At 36.7% G+C, this 22,349-nt stretch overlaps 1 protein-coding gene across 8 annotated transcripts in view; it reads right to left on the reverse strand.

Annotated features, from left to right (window-relative positions):
* The window catches only part of cacna1aa (calcium channel, voltage-dependent, P/Q type, alpha 1A subunit, a), a 262,583-nt gene that overhangs the window by 128,641 nt on the left and 111,593 nt on the right, over nucleotides 1-22,349 (reverse strand). For all 8 annotated transcript variants that reach the window (XM_061885469.1, XM_061885467.1, XM_061885465.1 and 5 more), the window contains exons 7-18: nucleotides 20,423-20,526; nucleotides 20,160-20,275; nucleotides 19,716-19,760; nucleotides 17,244-17,327; nucleotides 11,520-11,726; nucleotides 11,251-11,363; nucleotides 11,051-11,163; nucleotides 10,816-10,947; nucleotides 10,626-10,698; nucleotides 6,382-6,499; nucleotides 4,758-4,825; nucleotides 4,524-4,630 (exon numbers count right to left, since the gene is read on the reverse strand). In XM_061885469.1, coding sequence (XP_061741453.1) covers nucleotides 4,524-4,630; nucleotides 4,758-4,825; nucleotides 6,382-6,499; nucleotides 10,626-10,698; nucleotides 10,816-10,947; nucleotides 11,051-11,163; nucleotides 11,251-11,363; nucleotides 11,520-11,726; nucleotides 17,244-17,327; nucleotides 19,716-19,760; nucleotides 20,160-20,275; nucleotides 20,423-20,526 — 1,280 coding nt within the window. The remainder of the gene's footprint in view (nucleotides 1-4,523; nucleotides 4,631-4,757; nucleotides 4,826-6,381; nucleotides 6,500-10,625; nucleotides 10,699-10,815; nucleotides 10,948-11,050; nucleotides 11,164-11,250; nucleotides 11,364-11,519; nucleotides 11,727-17,243; nucleotides 17,328-19,715; nucleotides 19,761-20,159; nucleotides 20,276-20,422; nucleotides 20,527-22,349) is intronic.

Below are 22,349 nucleotides of genomic sequence, written 5' to 3' on the forward strand. Positions count from 1 at the left end.
TACAACCAGTGATGTCACGCGCACATCGTCTGCTACTTCCGGTACAGGCAAGTTGCAAACTTTATCGTCGATGTTTTCAACTAAATCCTTTCTGCAAAAATATGGCAATATCACGAAAAGATCAAGTATGACACATAGAATGTTTAAATAAGAAAATCTCCTTTCAGTAGGCCTTTAAGGAGCAGAATATTATCAGAATCCCGAGCAGATGTTTTTTCTTGTATATTTTAAATAGAAAGCTGTGCCGAAAGGAATATGAGGTGTGCCACTCTGGTCAATGGGCCAAATAGTAAACAGTAACACAATAACATTTACATTATTTGGCAGCCTAATGATGATCCCACACTTTGGAATTTTTCCCTTGTCTTACTGTATTTCGATATAGACTGATAATGGGGACAAAAACCAAAGTCAAAAACGGAATGCCACTCTGACAGCGGGTGGTAACTCCTGAGCCGACAGAAATGCATTGTGATAAACGCAGTTTTGCTTTTTTTTTCTTTAAAAAGGAGACGTCACCATATACTTTTTTTTCCCCTTGTTCTTCTTGTCACCTAAATCCCCTCACTTTCTAACACAGAAAACAAATAGATGCGTGTCTGAAAAGGAAATATATTTAACATGAATAGGACGTCTACATAATAAAGGAATGAACACTGATAAATAGACAGATTCTCCCAGCACAGTCACATGTACACAATAACAACACACACTGATGTGAACTGAGGACATCGACGACACAAGAATGTGTTTGTTTGTGCGCATAAATTTAATTCAAAGCTAATGGTACTGTGTTTGGGGTGTAAAGAGAATAGAGGTACAGTGTTTTAAAACTGTATAGGAAGGACAGTGTGTATTAGTGTTGTCCTGATACCAATATTTTGGTATCTGTACTGGTAACAAAATTATTTCGATACTTTTCTAAATAAAGGGGACAACAAAAATTGCATTAGTGGCTTTATTTTAACAAACAATCTTACAAAAATGGACGGTGGCTTCACAGATAGCGAAAATCAGGCACTTTAAAGCCTTTTTTCGGGATATTACATGATGGGTAAAATTTTGAAAAAAACTTCAAAAAATAAAATAAGCCACTGGGAACTGATTTTTATTGGTTTTAACCCTTCAGAAATTGTGATAATGTTCCCCTTTAAACATATGTTTCTTATCGCAAGTTTGTCCTTCAATAAAATAGTGAACATACAGGACAAGTTGTCTTTTGTAAGTAAGCAAACAAAGACTCCTAATTTAGTCTGCTGACGTATGCAGTAACATCCATCCATCCATTTTCTACCGCTTATTCCTTTCAGAGTCGTGGAGGGGTGCTGGAGCCTATCTCAGCTACAATCGGGCGGAAGGTGGGTACACCCTGGACAAGTCGCCACCTCATCGCAGTGCAGGAACATATTGAGCCATTTTCCATTATATTATTTTTGTCAAAATTATTAAGGACAAGTAGTAGAAAATGAATTATTAATCTACTTGTTCATTAACTGTTAATATCTGCTTACTTTCTCTTTTAACATGTTCCATCTACACTTCTGTTAAAATGTAATAATCACTTATTCACTTCTGTTGTTTGATACTTTACATTAGCTTTGCACGATACCACAAATATAGGTAACAATCCAATACCAAGTCATTACACGATCATACCTTGATCATATTCAAAATCCTCATGTGTCCAGGGACATAATTCCTGAGTTTATAAACATAATATGAATTTTTTTTAAAGCGAAAGAAGCCAAAAAGTATTGATGTAATCGTAGTATTATTGATAGATACATTCCTGCACTTGGTATCATTACAGTGGATGTCAGGTGTAGATTCACCAATGGCGTTTGTTTACATTTTGACACCAGTGAGCTACAATGTGTAGAGAAACTTGTCTCTCAGTATTAGGATAGTACCGCGATACTAATGAATCATATTCGGTATTATACCGCCTCTGAAAAGTACAGGACCGCGTCGTCACGTTGTGACCTTGCTGGTTTTCAAGCAGACAAGCATGTTCGGCAGCGCACAATCACAGAGTACTTACAAGCAGACACAGTGTGTACACAGAAAAGGGAGAACGGACACATTTTTGCTGAATAATTAAAGACAAAGGTGAAGTTATGACACTGAAACACCCTCAGGAAGAGGTGTTTTAAGCCATGGCTAGCTAGCTAGCTAGCGGCGGACGTCCATTCGCTGTCGGCAGTGTTTTAGCTACTTCTAAATCACTAATCCTCGCCTCCATGGCGACAAATAATCATTGCTCAAATGAGTGTTTTTTTGTTTTTTGTTTTTTTTTCTTTTTTTGTTGTTGTTCTTTGTTTTATGTGAAGATTGCCGAAAATAAATAAAATGTATATATATATATATATATATATATATATATATATATATATATATACATGTTTCTTACAAGTATCATCCCTACAGGACGAAGAATAGCTAAACATGTTTTTACACACCGTAGGAGGATACGATAGCTAACCGCTAACATCAAGCTAGCACCCTGAATGTAAACAAATGCCATGGGTGGATCTACACCTGACATCCACTGTAAAGATACCAAGTACAATAGCGTATCTAGTTGATACTACTATGATTACATCAATATTCTTTATCATCGCAAAATCTTTTTTCCTTTTTTTTAAATTCATATTATGTTTATAAAGTCAGGAAATATATCCCTGGACACATGTGGACTTTGAATATGACCAATGTATGATCCTGTAACGACTTGGTATCGGATCGATACCTACATTTGTGGTATCATCCAAAACTAATGTAAAGTATCAAACAACAGAAGTGAATAAGATAGATGGATAAATAGTACTTTATTGATTCCTTCAGGAGAGTTCCTTCAGGAAAATTAAAAGTGATCATTACTTTTTCACAGAAGTGTAGCTAGAACATGTTAAAAGAGAAAGTAAGCAGATATCAACAGTAAATGAACAATTTGATTCATAACCCATTTTTAATGCTTGTCCCTCATAATTTTGACAAAATAGAATGAGAAATGACACAATATTAGAGATGTCTGATAATGGCTTTTTTGCAGATATCCGATATTGTCCAACTCTTAATTACCGATTCCGATATCAACCGATACCGATATTTACAGTGGTGGAATTAACACATTATTATGCCTAATTTTGTTGTGATGCCCCACTGGATGCATTAAACAACGTAACAAGGTTTTCCAAAATAAATCAACTCAAGTTATGGAAAACAATGCCAACGTGGCACTGCCATATTTATTATTGAAGTCACAAAGTGCATTATTTTTTTAACATGCCTCAAAACAGCAGCTTGGAATTTGGGATATGCTCTCCCTGAGAGAGCGCGAGGAGGTTGAGGTGGAGGGGGTAGCGGCGGGTGTATATTGTTGCTCACGGAAGAGTTTGTGCAGCAAGGGGTTCTAGGTATTTGTTCTGTTGTGTTTATGTTGTGTTACGGGGTGGATGTTCTCCCGAAATGTATTTGTCATTTTTGTATGGTGTGGATTCACAGTGTGGCACATATTTGTAACTGTGTTAAAGTTGTTTATACGGCCACCCTCAGTGTGACCTGTATGGCTGTTGACCAAGTATGCGTTTCATTCACTTGTGTGTACGAAAAGCCGTAGATATGATGTGATGTGTCGCGACGCAAATGCAGTGCCTTTAAGGCACGCCCCCAATATTGTTGTCTGGGTGGAAATCGGGAGAAATTTGGGAGAATGGTTGCCCCGGGTGATTTTCTGGAGGGGCACTGAAATTCAGGAGTCTCCCTGGAAAATTGGGAGGGTTGGCAAGTATGACTGGGAGACGCAACACCTCTGTACTTTTCCTTACGTCCGTGTACCACTCCGTACAGAGGCGTTTTAAAAAGTTATACATTTTACTTTTTGAAACCGATACCGATAATTTCCGATATTACATTTTAAAGCATTTATCGGACATCTCTACACAATATGTTACTGCATATGTTAGCAGACTAATTAGGAGCTTTGTTTGTTTACTTACTACTAAAAGACACGTTATGTAGTATGTTCACTATTTTATTTAAGGACACACTTGCAATACGAAACATATGTTTAATGTACCTTAAGATTTTTTGTCAAAATAAAGCCAATAATGCAATTTTTTTGTCGTACCCTTTATTTAAAAAAGTACTGAAAAGTATCAAAATACATTTTGGCACCGGTACTAAAATATTGGTATCAGGACAACACTACTGTTCTGTCACTTATTCTATCACTGGCGTACAGTATGCATTGACCTGATCACTAATCGTATAACAAACCACTCCACTTTTCAGGTAAGCATCCACATTACAGTAAAGGAGTATGTGCAGTCAAAATAAATCGCGTGATTAATTTGCATTTATACAATAAAATGAGTGTTAATGTGCAAATGAGTTAATACATTTAATTTGACACTCCTAGAAAATAACTCATGCTTATTATTACTTGTTATGTGCATTATTGTGTCTGATTTCTGATCTGTCCCTGTGAAAATGCAATATTAGTGATGGAGTTGTACACTCACGCTGCTATGGAGAGATTGGCAGCTGACAGGGGGCTGACTTCTGCCACCTCCTTGGCTTTCTGCAAGGCGATTTTCTGACTGGCAGCTTCCTCCTCCTCTTGCTCATCCTGCCAAAAAAAAAGAGAGGAGGAAGGAGGAAAAGAAAAAAGATATCAGAAAAGGAAGTAGAGCGAGAGAGAGGAAAAAAAAAAACCTTGCTCAGTCATGATGAGGAAACATTAAGCCGTGATGCACCTTAGTTAGCTCTTGTGCGTTGGCCAAATTGTCCACAGCGATAGCCAAGAAGACATTTAGCAGAGTGTCTGACCAAAGAGTTACAGGAGATTCACAGCGTTGGAGTTTAATTTACTTGATTTGCACATTTTACATCAGACAATGAGAAAGGCACAACAACATATTCATATATATAAATGTTTATCTATAAAAAAAAAAAAAAAAAAAAAAAAAAGGTATATATATATATATATATATATATATATACATACATATACTGTATAATTATACATATATATATATATACACACATACATATATATATGTATATATATACTTATATAAATATACATATATATATATGTATTTAAATACTATTTATATATATATATATGTATATATATATATATATATATATATATATCCACATACATACATACATACATACATACATACACACACATATATGTATATATATATATATATATATATATATACACATACATATACACATACACACACATACATACATACATATATATATATGTATGTATGTGTGTGTGTGTGTGTGTGTATGTATACTATATATATATATATATATATATATATATATATATATATATATATATATATGTAGATAGTATAGGTCAAACGTTTGGACACACCTTCTCATTAAATGTTTTCTTTATATATATATATATATATATATATATATGTATATATATATATATATATATATATATATATATATATATATATATATATATATATATATATAGTATAGGTCAAACGTTTGGACACACCTTCTCATTAAATATTTTCTTTATTTACACTCAGCATCAAGGGTTGGAATTGGAGTTTGTATCACCAAAAATTATTCCCGGGGGCAGCCACTGCTGCTGCCCACTGCTCCCCTCACCTCCCAGGAGGTGAACAAGGGGATGGGTCATATGCAGAGGACAAATTACACCACACCTCACATGTGAGACAATAATTGGTACTTTAAATTGAAGTTATTTTCATGACTATTTACATTGTAGATTGTCACTGAAGGCATCCAAATTATGAATGAACACATGGGGAGTTATGTACTTAACAAAAAAAGGAGAAATAACTGAAAACATGTTTTGTATTCTAGTTTCTGCAAAATAGCCACCCTTTGGTTTGATTACAGCTTTGCACACTCTTGGCATTCTCTTGATGAGCTTCAAGAGGTAGTCACTTCACAGGTGTCTTAGTTTTTATGCCTTCAGTGACAACCTACAATGGTCATGAAAATAAAGAAAACACATTGAAATGAGAAGGTATGTCCAAACTTGTACTGCACATATATACACATACATAGATATACATACAGTACATACATTTTATATATATCTATATATCTATCTATATATATATATATATATATATATATATATATATATATATATATATATATATATATACATACTGTACGTTTGTATGTATGTAGCTAACCTCACCTTGGTAAGCCACTATTAACTATACAATGTATTGAATTGAATTATACTCTACACCTATAGAGAAGCCCTGAGGCAAAAACAAAACACAAATATCAGAATACTGCTAAAACTCCAGTGAGTAAAATGTGTAAAAGAAAAATAAAACAACCAGCAAAGGATACAGTTGCCAAAAAGCGTGAGAACAATGAAGAAGATGGAGAAGGCCATGCCTTTGTTGACTCCGCCCTGAGACTTGATGCCGTCATACATGACCATGTTCCAATCTTCGCCTGTCAGGATCTGAACACAAAACGTGCATACAAGCACAATATTCTGAAACCAACTCAAGTCAGTGCAATTAAGACTAGGTCCACTTTCAAATAGACATTTTTGGAAATCCATCCAAACAAATTTCATGCTTTAGAGCAAAACGGTGGTGCTCTACCAACTGTGCAACCACATTCGCCAATCGAAAGGCTGAAGAAAGTCACTTGTATAAATGTTGGATCAAAAGAAGTGGGAATCATTCAATTACATTGAAAGCCAACTATCAATTATTTTAGGAATCGAGTAATCCATCAATTAATTTGTTCGATACATCAAGTAATCAAATAAAAAAGACTTTATTGCCTCAATGCATCATTTAGGGATAAAGGTTAACATAAAAAATTACTTTTTATATGACCCTTGCTCTTTTTCCTTCACTTTTGAACAGAAGTGAAGGAAGTGGTGGGCCACCAAACCAATATTGTGCAGAAAACACAGTGTAAACTATCTGAGTACGCAAGGGTCCTTGATTTTACCACTAAAAGCCGATACGAGCAAAAAATGCACACTATGCAATGGAATTCATCCCTTTACGTTATCAAAAAAAAGATTTGGCACGTGATATCAAGGATTATCCAACGGTCGCGTTCCCAGACATGTCGAACTATCTGGTGATCCAGACGCCAATGTCTACAACTTTTTTGTGAGGAAACTGGGACAAGGAAATTGGTATTAAGCCCCTCCCGGATAAACATACATTGTTTTTGCTTAGTTAAGGTTGCGATTCATGATTTACCTTTGCGTCTACAGCTATGTTTGTTACTTTGTTTTTGTTGCACGCATGTTTATCAAATTCTGACTATACATCCCAATGTTGTGTATGTGCTGAAAGCGTCATTCATGTTTGCTGCCTTCGGTAAAAAACTAACTCGTTAAGGTTTTGCTCACATTTGATGTCTTTTATTTAGACTCGCAAAGTTGGTGCTTTATGAAAACACTTGCAGCAAAAATGTGTTTTGAGGAAAATACATAATATCAAGACAATACTTAAATGAGAAATTCTGAAAGTTAAAATATAAAACAAACTTTTAAAGGCCTACTGAAATGAGATTTTCTTATTTAAACGGGGATAGCAGGTCCATTCTATGTGTCATACTTGATCATTTCGCGATATTGCCATATTTTTGCTGAAAGGATTTAGTAGAGAACATTGACGATAAAGTTTGCAACTTTTGCTCGCTAATAAAAAAGCCTTGCCTTTGCCGGAACTAGCAGACGATGTGCGCGTGATGTCACGGGTTGTAGGGCTCCTCACATCCTTACATTGTTTACAATCATGGCCAGCAGCAGCAAGAGCTATTTGGACCGAGAAAGCGACAATTTCCCCATTAATTTGAGCGAGGATGAAAGACTTGTGGATAAGGAAATTTAGAGTGAAAGACTACAAAAGAAAAAAAAGTTAAAAAAAAAACAAAGGCGAGGGCAGTGAGAGCTAATCACATGTTTTTAGACCCATTTACTAGGATAATTCTGGAAAATCCCTTATCTGCTATTGTGTTGCTAGTGTTTTAGTGAGATTAAATAGTACTTGAAGTCGGAGTGTGGCCATGGGTGTGTTGACGCCAGAGTCTCTGAGGGAAGTCACGGCAGCAGCAGGAGGACGCAGGCTCCGCTGATGTCTCCGGTAAGAGGCGACTTATTAACACAATTTTCTCACCAAAAACTGCCGGTTGAAATGTAGTCAAGATCCATGTTTACTTGACCGCTCTGATCCATAGTAAAGCTTCATCTTCGGGAATTTTAAACAAGGAAACACCGGCTGTGTTTGTGTGGCTAAAGGCTAAAAGCTTCCCACCTCCATCTTTCTACTTTGACTTCTCCATTATTAATTGAACGAATTGCAAAAGACACAGCAACACAGATGTCCAGAATACTGTGTAATTATGTGATTAAAGCAGACTACTTATAGCTTGGATGGGGCTGGTAAATAATGTCCGCTACAACCGGTGACGTCAAACGCACGCGTCATCATAGGATTCATCATACCGCAACGTTTTCAACACGACACTTCACGGGAAATTTAAAATTGCAATTCAGTAAACTAAAAAGGCCGTATTGGCATGTGTTGCAATGTTAATATTTCATCAATGATATATAAACTATCAGACTGCGTGGTCGGTAGTAGTGGGTTTCAGTAGGCCTTTAATGAAGTCATAACTGCAAACTTGTGTGTTTTTCGACTCTGCGCCATTGGCGGGGGGTGTATATATTTTCAAGTATTTCTTTATACCTATATATATATATATATATATATATATATATATATATATATATATATATATATATATATATATAAATATATACATACATCCATCTATTTTCTACCGCTTAATTCCCTTTGGGGTCGCGGGGGACGCTGGTGCCTATCTCAGCTACAATCGGGCAGAAGGTGGGGTACAACCTGGACAATTCGCCACCTCATCGCAGGGCCAACACAGATAGACAGACAACATTTACACTCACATTCACACACTAAGGCCAATTTAGTGTTGCCAATCAACCTAACCCCAGGCGCATGTCTTCGGAAGTGGGAGTAAGCCGGAGTACCCGTAGGGAACCCACGCAGTCGCGGGGAGGACATGCAAACTCCATACAGAAAGATCCCGAGCCCGGGATTGAACCCAGGACTACTCAGGACCTTCGTATTGTGAGGCAGACGCACTAACCCCTCTTCCAACGTGCTGTCCTCCGTTCCGCCACCGTGTTCAATGGAGAATTCTGATCTACAAAATTTGCAGGCAGCATACCCCTTCCCCTTGGAGCTGTCCTGAATGAACTGAAATTATTTTTTCGAATCATTTTGGAACTTGCAAGCCTACTTCTTCTTCTTACTCGTCGTCGCCATGTCTCTTCTTCGTTCTTCTGCTTCGTTTCTGTTATGTTTTTGGACATGACTACTTGCCGTAGTTTTGAAGCAATGCATGATGGGAATCCGAACGTTGTGTGTAAGTGTATCAACGTGCCGGCTGGAATAAACACACGCTGAGGAATAGCTCCGTGTCTGCCTACTTTATGGATTATAGATAAACCTATGGATAACGAAGACATATATAATAGTCTCCTTTTGAGGTGAGAGAGGACATTAAAGGTAGTACTTTTAAGGCACGCCTTCAATATTGTTGTCCGTGTAGAAATCGGGAGAAATTCGGGAGAATGGTTGCCCCGGGAGATTATCGGGAGGGGCACTGAAATTCGGGTATCTCCGTGAATATTGGGAGGGTTGGCAAGAATGGCATTAACCCCTGTGCCACAGTGCTGCAAGACAACAGTCAATTAAAAAAAAATCTCTCCTTTTTGGCACCACCCTAAATTTGATAGACTTTACCACCAGGGGTGCAAATGAGACCTTCTCTATTAGATGCAATGGTTTTCCTCATTGGGACCATGATTTATGTCTTCACTTCTTCACCGGTCTTCATATGGAAGGTACTTTTCCTTGATGATGTCTCAAGAAGGGTGGAAATACAAGAACACACACACAAACACACACACACACACACACGCACACACAAACACACACACACATTCTTGTATTTGTTACCTTCTTAAGACGTCTGAAAAATGCCTACCTCATTAGGACCAGCCTTTTTAGATGTATAAAGATTTGTATTTACAATATGTCTCTATATACATATAAAAAAATAGTTTTGGCCAAAGGGGAAGCATTTCAAATCTTTACACACACTTGTTATTTCATATGTTGACCAGTCAAATCCCTCCTTCTTAGGACCACCCTAATTTTGATATATTTCACCACCAGGGGTGCAGATGAGACATCCTCTACTAGATGCAATGGTTTTCCTTATTGGAACCATGATTTCGGTCCTAACTTGTTCACCGGTCCTCATATGGAAGGTACTTTTCCTTATTAATGTCTCAAGAAGGGTAGAAATACAGCAGCCCCAAAGACAACCAGTTATCCAAACAACGTAAGGAAAACCTGCACAAATGAATGTGATCCAAAAAATTATATTTTGCATGGATACAAGTTGTAGTAACAATCAATGAAATTAACCAGACTGTTGCACACTTGTTCTGAACTGTTCCATACCTATTCTAGCCTTTCACCCCTTCTAGTCCAACTATCCCCTCTACTTACCTGAAAAACTGTCATTATTGCTGCCGGGAAGGTATCAAAGTTGGTTGGAGGAGTGCCATTTTCAAAATTAAACCTGATAAAAAAGTCAGCAAAATGGGAAAATGTTGAAGTTAGAGTAAACTAAAAAAAAATTCTGTTTAGATGTAACATAAACAAACAATTAAAGAGGCATAGGTGTAAGAACACATACTGTCCTCCAAAGAGCTGCATGCCCAGCAGGGCGAACACCACGATGAAGAGAAAGAGGAGGAACAGCAAGCTGATGATGGATTTCATGGAGTTGAGCAAAGACACAACAAGGTTCCGTAAAGATGCCCAGTACCTGGAAAATAGAAACAGAGCGTTACATTTGCTCAACCTGACCATCAAGGGAGGCCCTTTGTATACGATAAATAAATAATAACTCTTTAATACAAGATGCTCACTTGGTGACCTTGAAGATCCTCAATAACCTGAGAGCTCGTAAAACACTGATGCCGAATGAGGTGCCCGGCTGGATGATGGACCACAGCACTTCAAATATGCTGCCACATATCACCTATTGCAAGATGGAAGCTCTTGCTATTCATCATTAAGATCATTTGCATCATTTGATACATAGATAGAATAGGGTGTTAGTGCTTACAATGCAGTCAAAGCAGTTGAAAGAGGAGTTGAGGTATGCCTGCTTTCCAAGGCCGTACATCTTCACCATCATCTCCGTCAAGAATATTCCCAGGAAGATAAATTCAGCGTAAACTAGCAGGAGAGAGAGACAGGAAGTCATCCATCCTGTTATCTGCAAGATATTTCTTTACTCAATGCCAACAACTGCTCGAGCATTGCAGACACAACCGGCACTTAAATCCCCATTAGAATAAAAAAAATAAAAAAACATAGTTTAATTCTACTTACATAGGAAATCTGAGAGTGGTTCTGGCTGGTCATAGTGCACTACGGCCACACACATTGTGTTGAGGCCCACCAAGCACAGCACGGTCCAATAGAAGGCCTGCGACTTGACTATATGTCGGATTAAGAAGCGTAACCGCCTTTCCCGCCTCTTGAAAGTGGAGCCTTCTAGTTTGGAGCTTTTTAAACTGGCACGGGCAAATGGTGACCCTAAGAGAGTACAGAAAGCACACCAGTCTTAGCCTCGACTTCGCTTATTTATATGCATGTGTACAATGTAATAATAAGTCTGCATGCATGATGATGAAACAATAGAGAAAAAAAAGATAAAAACACAGCTCTAGGTTGAATATATCTTGCATATTGTGTGTGACAATATACAAGATGTCAGCATATTAGGTGAAAAGAAGACAACAAGGCTGCTAAAAAATGTATATAATACATATTTTATTAACAAAACATATTTTTGGCGCTTAAAAATTAGATGACTCATAGTTTTGATTGCACCCCCCTTATTTGTCCTTTTCCGGACCATAGGGCACACCAGATTATAAGGCGCACTGCCGATTAATTTTTCTATTTTTGATTTTTTTCCCATATATTAGGCGCACCGGATTATTGGGCACATTAAATGAGTCATATTAATATTATTTTTTTCGAAATGAAAAACACTTCCTTGTGGTCTACATAACATGAAATGGTGGTTCTTTGGTCAACATCTTGCATAGATTATGTTTTACAGATCATCTTCAAGCCGCTTTGTGACATTTTCTTCCAGATGCGCCGTTTTGTGGGCGGGCTTATTTACGTGGCTCACCTTCGGCAGCGTCTTCTCCCCGTCATTTTGGTTGTAGCGGTGTAGCGTGCAAGGACGGGAGTGGAAGAAGTGCCAAAAGATGGAGCTAACTGTTTCAATGACATCCTGATTTTATTTAAATCGATAACGGAGCACCATCTCATCATCCGGAAACAACAACACAGGAAATGTGTCCTGTGAAAAAACATCCGACCAGAACTTTAATAACTAAAGTTCCTTGGGTGAATAATGTAAACTCACTACACCGGTATGTTTTAAGATAGATAGATCAATAGTACTTTATTTATTCCTTCAGGAGAGATCCTTCAGGGAAATTAAAAAAAATTAAGTATTAATTAACATTTTAATGGCGAGTTTAGTGACAGAACTTTACACGACTTTATATTAGAAATGGCAACAGCGGAGGATGAATGTCCCACAACAAAAAGACAGAGAAAGAGAAGAAGCTTATCAACTACCGTGTCGGCGCGGACTTGCGCAATTTTTCAGGACTTATACAGATCCCAAATACAGAACAGCAGGTACCGGAAGGAAAGAAAAGTTTTTGCATAATATTGCGAAAAAAACCCACCAGATAATATGTCTTACCTTATACACACATCAGAATAATATTCGTATATTTAATGCGCCGACAATCCATCAAGCGGTGCGACTTCGTAGCTTACCAAAGTTCTACTAAAACATTTTGACTGATTTTTGAGCGCCGTGTGTAATATTCTATATTTTCAATGGAACATTTAAAATGTTAGTGTTGTTTACTTGACACATATTGCCATCATAGTGTAGCCTACACTTATCTCTTATGTGTGACTGCCATCTACTCATCAAACTTATCATTACACCATGTACCAAATGAACCAGTTTTGAGGTGGGTAAGCTCAACCAAACTTACTACTTTCATTAGGCGCACTGTTGAGTTTTGAGAAAAGAAAATTATTTTAGTGCGCCTTATAGTCCGGAAAATACGGTAATACATTAATCAGTCAATTCCAGAATTTCACTGGCTTTCAGAAAGTTGCGATGAGTTGAGACCATTTTTTTCTCCCCAAAAATAAATGAACCATAGTCATTTTATGAATTTTTTTAATCAATGATTGTTCCTTGTATCCTTAATTTCAGAAAGCACAGGATTTCAACAAAAATGGAAAACAAATACTTTGTTGATGTTTTACTCGCTGTGTACAGCACATACTTAAAAGTAGACACAACATGGCAGTAAAAGGACAAACTCAGAGCTCATTGTCTTATTATTGTACGGTTTTAATTATAAATATTACTAATAATATTCATTAAAATTATAAAAAGTAACACTACCAAAGGTTTCTGCATTGTCTGCTGTGATGTCCACAAGTTGCAGATATTATCCATGTTTATTTGATGCTTGAAAACTGTTTGTCCATCTAAAACATTTATTTGTATTTCAACACATTCATACCCGCATGTTAAGAGCTTTTGTGAACTGTTGAGAGAAATCTATATCGGCAATTTTCATTGGTAAATTAGCGCTGATGAGGGATTATCATCACACTTCAACATCTCTATGTAAATGCTGCCTCATTTTGAAAATATGTTCTTTATTGTCTTACCCCAAATAACTGTTCAATAAATATATAAGTACATGTAAACTACTAAGTGAATACGCCACTTTGTTGCTAAATTACTCAGAAGGCTTTAGTGCCTGGAAAGGAAACATAAGTAGGTCTGAACTACAGTTCTGCAATTTGAGCAAATAAAAAAGTTGAAGTATTGTTAGTTGTTAGCCTCACCTACACAAAAGAAGAACATGAGTTTTGAGTACCTTGAAGGTAGAAAAGCGCTATACAAGTACGACCCATTTATGAGTTTATAAGTGCACATAATTCACGGGGATTGCTGGAATTTTGAATTGGCATGATCCTGCAAATTCCTGGAAGGACTGACTCATATCAAACAGTTTTTATTTTTGTTATTATCGTTTGTTTATTTGATAGGGACATTGCACAATAAATAGATTGCACAGTTACAAGCTAATTATTATCAATGTCCTGAAGCAAGGGCATAGTGTCAGCAAGTTAAAAATACATTTCTTAAAATCTAAAATAGAGATGGAAAAAACACCTCAACAATAATAGTTTAGTGGCAATTATAATTAATTCACTTTCCATGATTTCTCTATGGCAAAATTGAACACATTTGGAGGTCCGCCAAAATCCGGAAACCAATTGTGTTAAAGCTTTTGAAGTTCCCCGGTAGATATTGCTGTATTATTTTATGTACATGAGGTAACCTTATTTATACACTTGCATAGCCATTTAAAGGACGCACATTCAAATCCTAGTATTTTGGCAAAAACAAGATAGCCATTTGAACAAATTGGGGTTCACGATATACTCGGGGGCCGGCAAGGTGTCATTCCCAGGCCGGCAGTTGACCAGCCCTAGAGTAAGGGGACATACTGTGTTTAAACTAGTGTTGTCCCAGGACCAAAATTATTTCGGCACTTTTCTAAATTAAGGGGACTACGAAAAAACTGCATTATTGGCTTTATTTTAACAAAAAACTCTTAGGGTACAATAAACATGTTTCTTATTGCAAGTTTGCCCTTAAATAAAATAGTGAACATACAAGACAACTTGTCTTTTAGTAGTAAGTAAACAAACAAAGGCTCCTAATTTAATATGTTATATATGCAGTAACATATTGTGTCATTTTTCCTTCTTTTATTTTGTCAAAATTATCAAGGACAAGCGGTAGAAAATGAATTATTAACCTACTAGTTCATTTACCGTTAATATGAGCTTACTTTCTCTTTTAACATGTTCTAGCTACACTTTATGTAAAATTTAATAATCACTTATTCTTCTGTTGTTTGGATGCTTTACATTAGTTTTGGATGATACCACAAATTTGGGTATCAATCCGATACCAAGTAGTTACATTGGTCATATTCAAAGTCCTGATGTGTGCAGGGACATATTTCCTGAGTTTATAAACATAATACTGTATAAAAAAAAATTAAAAAAAAGATGTTTTGATGCCAAAATATTGATTCGATACACGCCTGTACTTGGTATCATTACAGTGGATGTTAGGTTTGGATCCACCAATGGCGTTTGTTTACATTTTGACATTGGTGAGCATGAAGCATGTTTAGCTATTCCTCATCCTGCAGGGATGATACTTGTAAGAAACTTACTTTATTTGTCGCCATGGAGACAAGGATTCGTGATCCGGTACTACCATGAATTGATTAACGTGGACCCCGACTTAAACAAGTTGAAAAACTTATTCGGGTTACCATTTAGTGGTCAATTGTACGGAATATGTACAGAACTGTGCAATCTACTAATAAAAGTATCAATCAATCACTCAAAATATTTTTCAGAGGCGGTATAGTACCGAATATGATTGATTAGTATCGCGGTACTAATCTAATATCGGCATACCGTACAACCCTAGTTTATACGGCCTTACATGGAAACCTAAAAAGCCTTCTCCTGTGGCTAACAGCCAATGAAAGGAGGAAAGACGAGTTGGAGGGTTGAAGAAAGAGAACATGGTAATGTGAGAGGAGAAATTCACATCAGCAAAGGAGAGAATGAAGGAGAGACAAGGAGAGAAGGGTCAGGTGATGCTGATATGCAAGATAGCATCTGTATGTACTCTACCTGTGGTCTGCCTTTGTCTGTGTTTTTGTGCGTGTGTGTGTGTGTGTGTGTGTTTGTGTGTTCTTGTATTTCCACACTTCTTGAGACAGTAACAAGGAAAAGTACCTTCCATATGATGACCGGTGCACAAGTTAGAACCGAAATCATGGTCCCAAAAAGGAAAACTTTTTTCCCCCTGGTGGTGAAATCTATCAAAATGAGGGTGGTCCCAAAAAGGAGGGATTTTTCAAATTGACTGTGTCGGTTTTAAAAGTGCTCTCCCTCTGGTCAACATATGAAATAACAAGTGTGTGTAAAAATTTCAAGTGCTCCCCCTCTGGCCAACATATGTAATAACAAGTGTGTGTAAGAAATTGAAATGCGCCCAATTTGGCCAAAATTAATTAGAAAAAATAAATAAATATGTACATATAGACATTCTGTAATAACTTGTAGTAAATAATGAAGATTTAAAACGAATTACAAAACAAATAATAACTAAAAGCAGTCTTTTTTTCACAATGTGTCAACTTTTTTCGTATAAAATTAGGAACAATTTCTCATATTCTTTCTGTTTCTGTAATATTGCAATATTTTCTCGTAAAATTATTACTTTTGTATGTAAAATGATTACTTTTTAATGCAAAATGGCGACATTTGTCATATACAATTCTGACTTTTTTCACAATATTGCCAATTTTTGGGTTGTTCTTGTACAATACTGACATTTTTGAGTAAATCTATGACTTTTGTCGTAATTTTGCCAAGTGAAATTCGGATTATTATTATACATTGCCAAAATTGTAAAGTTTTTTTTCTAAAATTGTGATTTTTGTCGAGTAAAAATACGACTCTTTTCACAAAATTGCCAAAAATGTAAACTTTTTCTAGTAAAATTGCGACTGTTATTGAGTAAAATTCCAACTTGTATCATAATATTGCACGAATGTTCAGTTTTTCTTGCAACGTTTTGACTTGTGCTGAGTAAAATTACGACTTTTATTATAATACTGCCAAAATTCCAAGTTTTTCTTGTGAAATTGTGACCTTTTTTTTGTGATATCCCAACTCACTCAATATTTTTTTATACGTGCATAGTATGTATATATTATTATTGTTGTAAACACACATCTTTATATATCTAGAAAAAACTGGTCCTAAAGAGATAGGGATTATTCGGAGGTCTCAAGAAGGTAACATATACAAGAATATTTGTGTGTGTGTGTGTGTGTGTGTGTGTGTGTGTGTGTGTGTGTGTGTGTGCGTGAGTGTGTGTTCCCTCACCAACTGCCAGATCTCCCTCCCCCTCCTCTGGGTTTAGAAGCTCAGCTTTGCTCTTGTGGTTCTTGGTGGCTCTCCTGCGGGAGCCTGCAACAGGAAGCAGCACCTTATGTTGACTAAATTGATCCATGCTGCAGGCATTCCGTTCATTGGGAATCATGCATTCAGATTCATGTGTGTCTTCTGCGCATCATCACAGATCGCTCACATTCATGAGTTTGAGTTCATTTCGAACATGCAAGCATACAACATGATACATAACAATTTCCAGTTTCTCCATTCAACATGTTCGAAAAGGAGTAGGAAGAAGCAGAGTTTATTTAATCTTACCCCGGTTCCTTTACACAGCAGTTGCTAAAACTTCTGTTCACTTCCTGTTCTCAATTTATTCACAATATACTCCATAAGTAATAACAATAAAAATAAACAATACTTTTCAAGTAAGTTATATTTCATATGGTGAGATGAGTAAGATTATCTTAAAAATTAATAGATGGATGAGATAAATTCAGAATGTTATCATGGTTCTTCTTTGTACTTTGTAAACACTTTAAGTTTGAAGAGTTTCTTGAAGTGGATCATATTAGTACATTGTTTGATTTCTTTGCTTAATCCATTCCGTAATTTAATTCCACATACTGATATACTGAAGGTCTTAAGTGTTGTACGTATGTACAAATGTTTTAAATTACATTTTTTTTCAAGATTATATTTCTCTTCTTTTGTTGAGAAGAATTGCTGTATATTCCTGGGTAGCAGATTATAATTTGCTTTGTGTATAATTTTAGCTGTTTGGAAATTCACTATGTCGTGGAATTTTGGTATTTTTAATTAAAAAAATAAGAGGGTTGTATGTTCTAGGGGTGGGCGATATATGGATGTAATCGATATATCGCGGGTTTGTCTCTGTGCGATATAGAAAATGACTATATCCCGATATTCGAGTATACGTTCTCACGCAGTGCTGGCATTTCACTTCAGGCTCTCCTCGCTCTTTCTTGTTTGTCCTTCTCACAGACAGCGAGCGCACCTTCTTACGTACGTCACATAATCTCACGTCATACGTCACATACGTATACGCCCTCGCAGAAGAGAGAGGTAGCAGCATGGGTAACGTTAGCTGTGATGCTAGCGGAGCCATGCGAGTGGTAATACGAGAGAAAGAAGGTGCGAATCTGGTAACAAATGAAGGAAGAAATCATTCCCGTGAAAAACAGCAGGGGGTCCATTGTCTGGCGGTGGTTTGTCTTCAAGTGGGAACAGACAACCGTAATTTGTCAAGTGTGGGGCAAAACGGTGTTGCTACAAAAGTACCATTACTGCTAATATGTAACATCATTTGAAAAGTCACCTGCTAGAGATTGAAGAGTGCTTACTCCGCATGTCAACATCTCTATTCAGTGTCACACGCCCACACCATCAAAATGCTGAGGCAAACATTTCCAGATCAACACCGTATGAAAAAAAATGTGATTTCTTTAGTTGTGATTTCCTGCATGAACGTTTAAAATGAGCATATATTAATCCAGTGTGAAGAAGAATGTTTTAATGTAGACACATAGAATCGTCATACTGCTGTGATTATATGTATCATGTGCTAATTCAAGGCAAAGGCAAAATATCGAGATATATATCATGTATCGCGATATGGCCTAAAAATATTGCGATATTAAAAAAAGGCCGTCTCGCCCAGCCCTAGTATGTTATCTATATCCAACGTTATGTATTATTCTGACTGATCCTTTTTGTAACACTGTTAGTGAATGAAGTGTACTTTTGTAGTTATTTCCCCATATTTCTGCACAATAACTCAGATATGGTAACACTCGCGAGCAGTAGAGAATATGGAGTGATTTTTAGTCTACAACATGTTTTGCTTTATTCATTATTGACGTGTTTCTTGCTACTTTATGTTGTATATTTTTCACATGAGACTTCCAGTTCAATTTATCATCAACCATTATACAGAGAAATGTGGTTTCATTTACTCTTTCAATTTCTAGTCCGTCTATTTGTATTTGTCTTTGACTTTTTCTTCTACTGTTACCACATAGCAGTATTTTAGTTTTACTGATATTCAAAGATAGTCTGTTTTTGTCAAACCCTCTTTTCAATTTGTTAACTTATTGTTGTCTGTGTTCTCTCCTGAACAAAACACTGAACAATACTTAGTCAAAGAACAACAAGTGTAGCTCAATTAGGGTGGGATAGCTATTACTTTATTATCCAAAATACTGGACTTTTTCTATAGGAAATCGATGGTTTGTCTATGATGTTGCAACTATCTCATAAAATGAATAGGCAGTTGTAATGAAACCTCATATATTGTTGTGTTATACTGTGATGCCATATAGTCCACATTACAGTTCATTGTTTGGCCTCTCTCATCATCTCTCAGCATTCAACCTGTAGCAGTGATTTCATATAAAGAGACACGTCGCAACAACAGGCAAAAAATGTAAAAATAATTCTTACCATCGTAGTCATTTTCATTTTCATCATCTGCCAAGAGAACCTCTTCTACAAAAAACCAAACACACAGAGCACAAATAGGTCAATAATATATTTAACAATATAATTAAATTATTTTAAGGACAATGGTTTCTGTAAGCAGTTAAAACTTAAAACTACAAAAGCGTATTTTCTGACAGCTCAAAATTGTATATTGAGAATAATCTCAATGTTATAAACTCTATTTGAGGTTACACCTTTTTTTTCCCTCCCTTATTTTTGTACACCTGTGATTTTGATGTAGATTCTCTATTCAACAAGATCAAAGCTTTGTCCTCAATTTGCACTGCACAAGCCTCCTTCATCTCCTTTCTGCATCTGAATAAAAATACTGAATATCTCACTGTAGAAGCGTAAAAAGGCTTTATTGGAATGTGAAGAACTACAGTACTGATGGGTGCCAAATACCAGCTTTGCAGATCCACTCCAAGTAACCATTGAGTTCTCTTTCAATCTGCTGCTGCCTCCTGAGCTTGAGGAACTCGCTTCTGTTTTCTACTCGCTCTCTCTCTTTGGCAAACTCGCTGCAAGGAAACACAAAGACACATCACATGCATATAGTCAATGCTTTTATTGTGAAATTATTTACCTTAACTTGGTGTTTTTAAGGAGATCAAATGCGACTGCGACTGTTTTTGGTCACACATTTGTTTGACACTGCACGCCCTTACCCTGACAGCACACCAAGCACCAGGTTGAGCATGAAGAAGGAGCCGATGATGATGAGAGGGATGAAGTACATCCAGTTCCAGGTGCTCCCTGAGGCATCGTTGCTCTGAAAACATACACACAGACAAACCACATCTTTGACTATCTGCTTCTATCATCCACGGTCATACGCTTTAAATATAAGTACAGAGCGCCAATGATCTTAAAAGGCACTGACTTTGCGTGCCGGCCCAATCACATAATATCTGCGGTTTTTCACACACACACAAGTGAATGCATGCAAACTTTGTCAACAGCCATACAGGTCACACTGAGGGTGGCCGTATATACAACTTTAACACTGTTACAAATATGCACCACACATTGAACCCACACCAAACACGAATGACAAACACATTTCGGGAGAACATCCGCACCGTAACAAAAAGGAACAAATACCCAGAACTCCTTGCAGAACTAACTCTTCCGGGACGCTACAATGTACATCCCTCGCTTAAAACCCGCCCACCTCAACCTTGTCATGCTCTTTCAGGGAAAGCATGTCCCAAATTCCAAGCTGCTGTTTTGAGTCATGTCCAAAAAAATAATGCACTTTGTGACTTCAATAATAAATATGGCAGTACCATATTGGCATTTTTTCCAATAACTTGAGTTCATTTATTTTGGAAAACCTTGTTACATTGTTTAATGCAGTGGTCCCCAACATTTTTGTATCCACGGACCGGTCAACGCTTAATAATTTGTCCCGCGGCCCGGGTGGGTGGGTGGTGGGATGTCTTTTTTTTTTTTTTCTTTGTCATGAAAAAGGGACGTTTTTGTCATGAAAAAGGGAGGTTTTTGTGGTTGGTGCACTAATTGTAAGTGTATATTGTGTTTTTATGTTGATTTGATTTAAAAAAATATATATATATATTTTTTTATTTTAATTTTATTTTTTTTAAATAAAAATTAATAAAAAATTATTCTGCGACCCGGTGGTTGGGGACCACTTGTTTAATGCATCCAGCGGGGCATCACAACAAAATTAGGCATAATAATGTGTTAATTCCACGACTGTAGATATCGGTATCGGTTGATATCGGAATCGGTAAATGAGAGTTGGACAATATCGGAATATCGGATATCGGCAAAAAAGCCATCATCGGACATCTCTATTCATTAGTTAGCTTGACTATGCAAGACTGGAGAGGTGGGGCACCGATAATACAATTTTGGTATGACGGCCCCGATGTTCTGTCTTTTTTTTTTCTATGAGTAGCTGCAAGGGCTGTTTCAACACATGTGTACATTTCCGTACTTGCACCTTGAGTGAAAATAGAGCCTGATCTATGAAGAGTTTGCATGTAATAAAACACGTGCAAATTTTATTGGCGCACACAAAACTGATGCACTTTGGATTGCCTCCCTAAATTAGAAAACTTGCAAGCCCAATAAATTTAACGTCTCTGTCTTCATGGCCATGCAGAATAAATGCTTCATATGTCCACAATATTGGAAGGAAGAGATGCAAATGTCATAATTTAGCGCTTGCAAAGTGATTTTTCAACACTGCAACACTTCCTGCGGTTACTGTTTTGCACCGGTTTACACATTTAAGTCCCATCTTAAAACTAATTTGTATACACTAGCCTATAAATCAGGGTTAGAGAACCTATGGCTCTCGAGCCAGATGTGGCTCTTTTTGATGACTGCATCTGGCTCTCAGATGAATATTAGCTGACATTTCATAACTCGATAAGTAATGAATAATTCCGCTAGTAATCACAGTGTCAAAAATAACGTTCAAAATATAAAACATTCTCATGCATTTTACTCCATCCACCCGTTTTCTACCGCACCTGTTCAAGAAGTCGGATTAATGGTAAGAAGTATTTTATTTATTATTGGTTGGCTTCAAGATAACAATGTTATTAAAAATAATAAGAGACG

Source organism: Nerophis ophidion, linkage group LG23 (genome assembly GCF_033978795.1).
Source record: "Nerophis ophidion isolate RoL-2023_Sa linkage group LG23, RoL_Noph_v1.0, whole genome shotgun sequence".
Taxonomy (NCBI): Eukaryota; Metazoa; Chordata; class Actinopteri; order Syngnathiformes; family Syngnathidae; genus Nerophis; species Nerophis ophidion.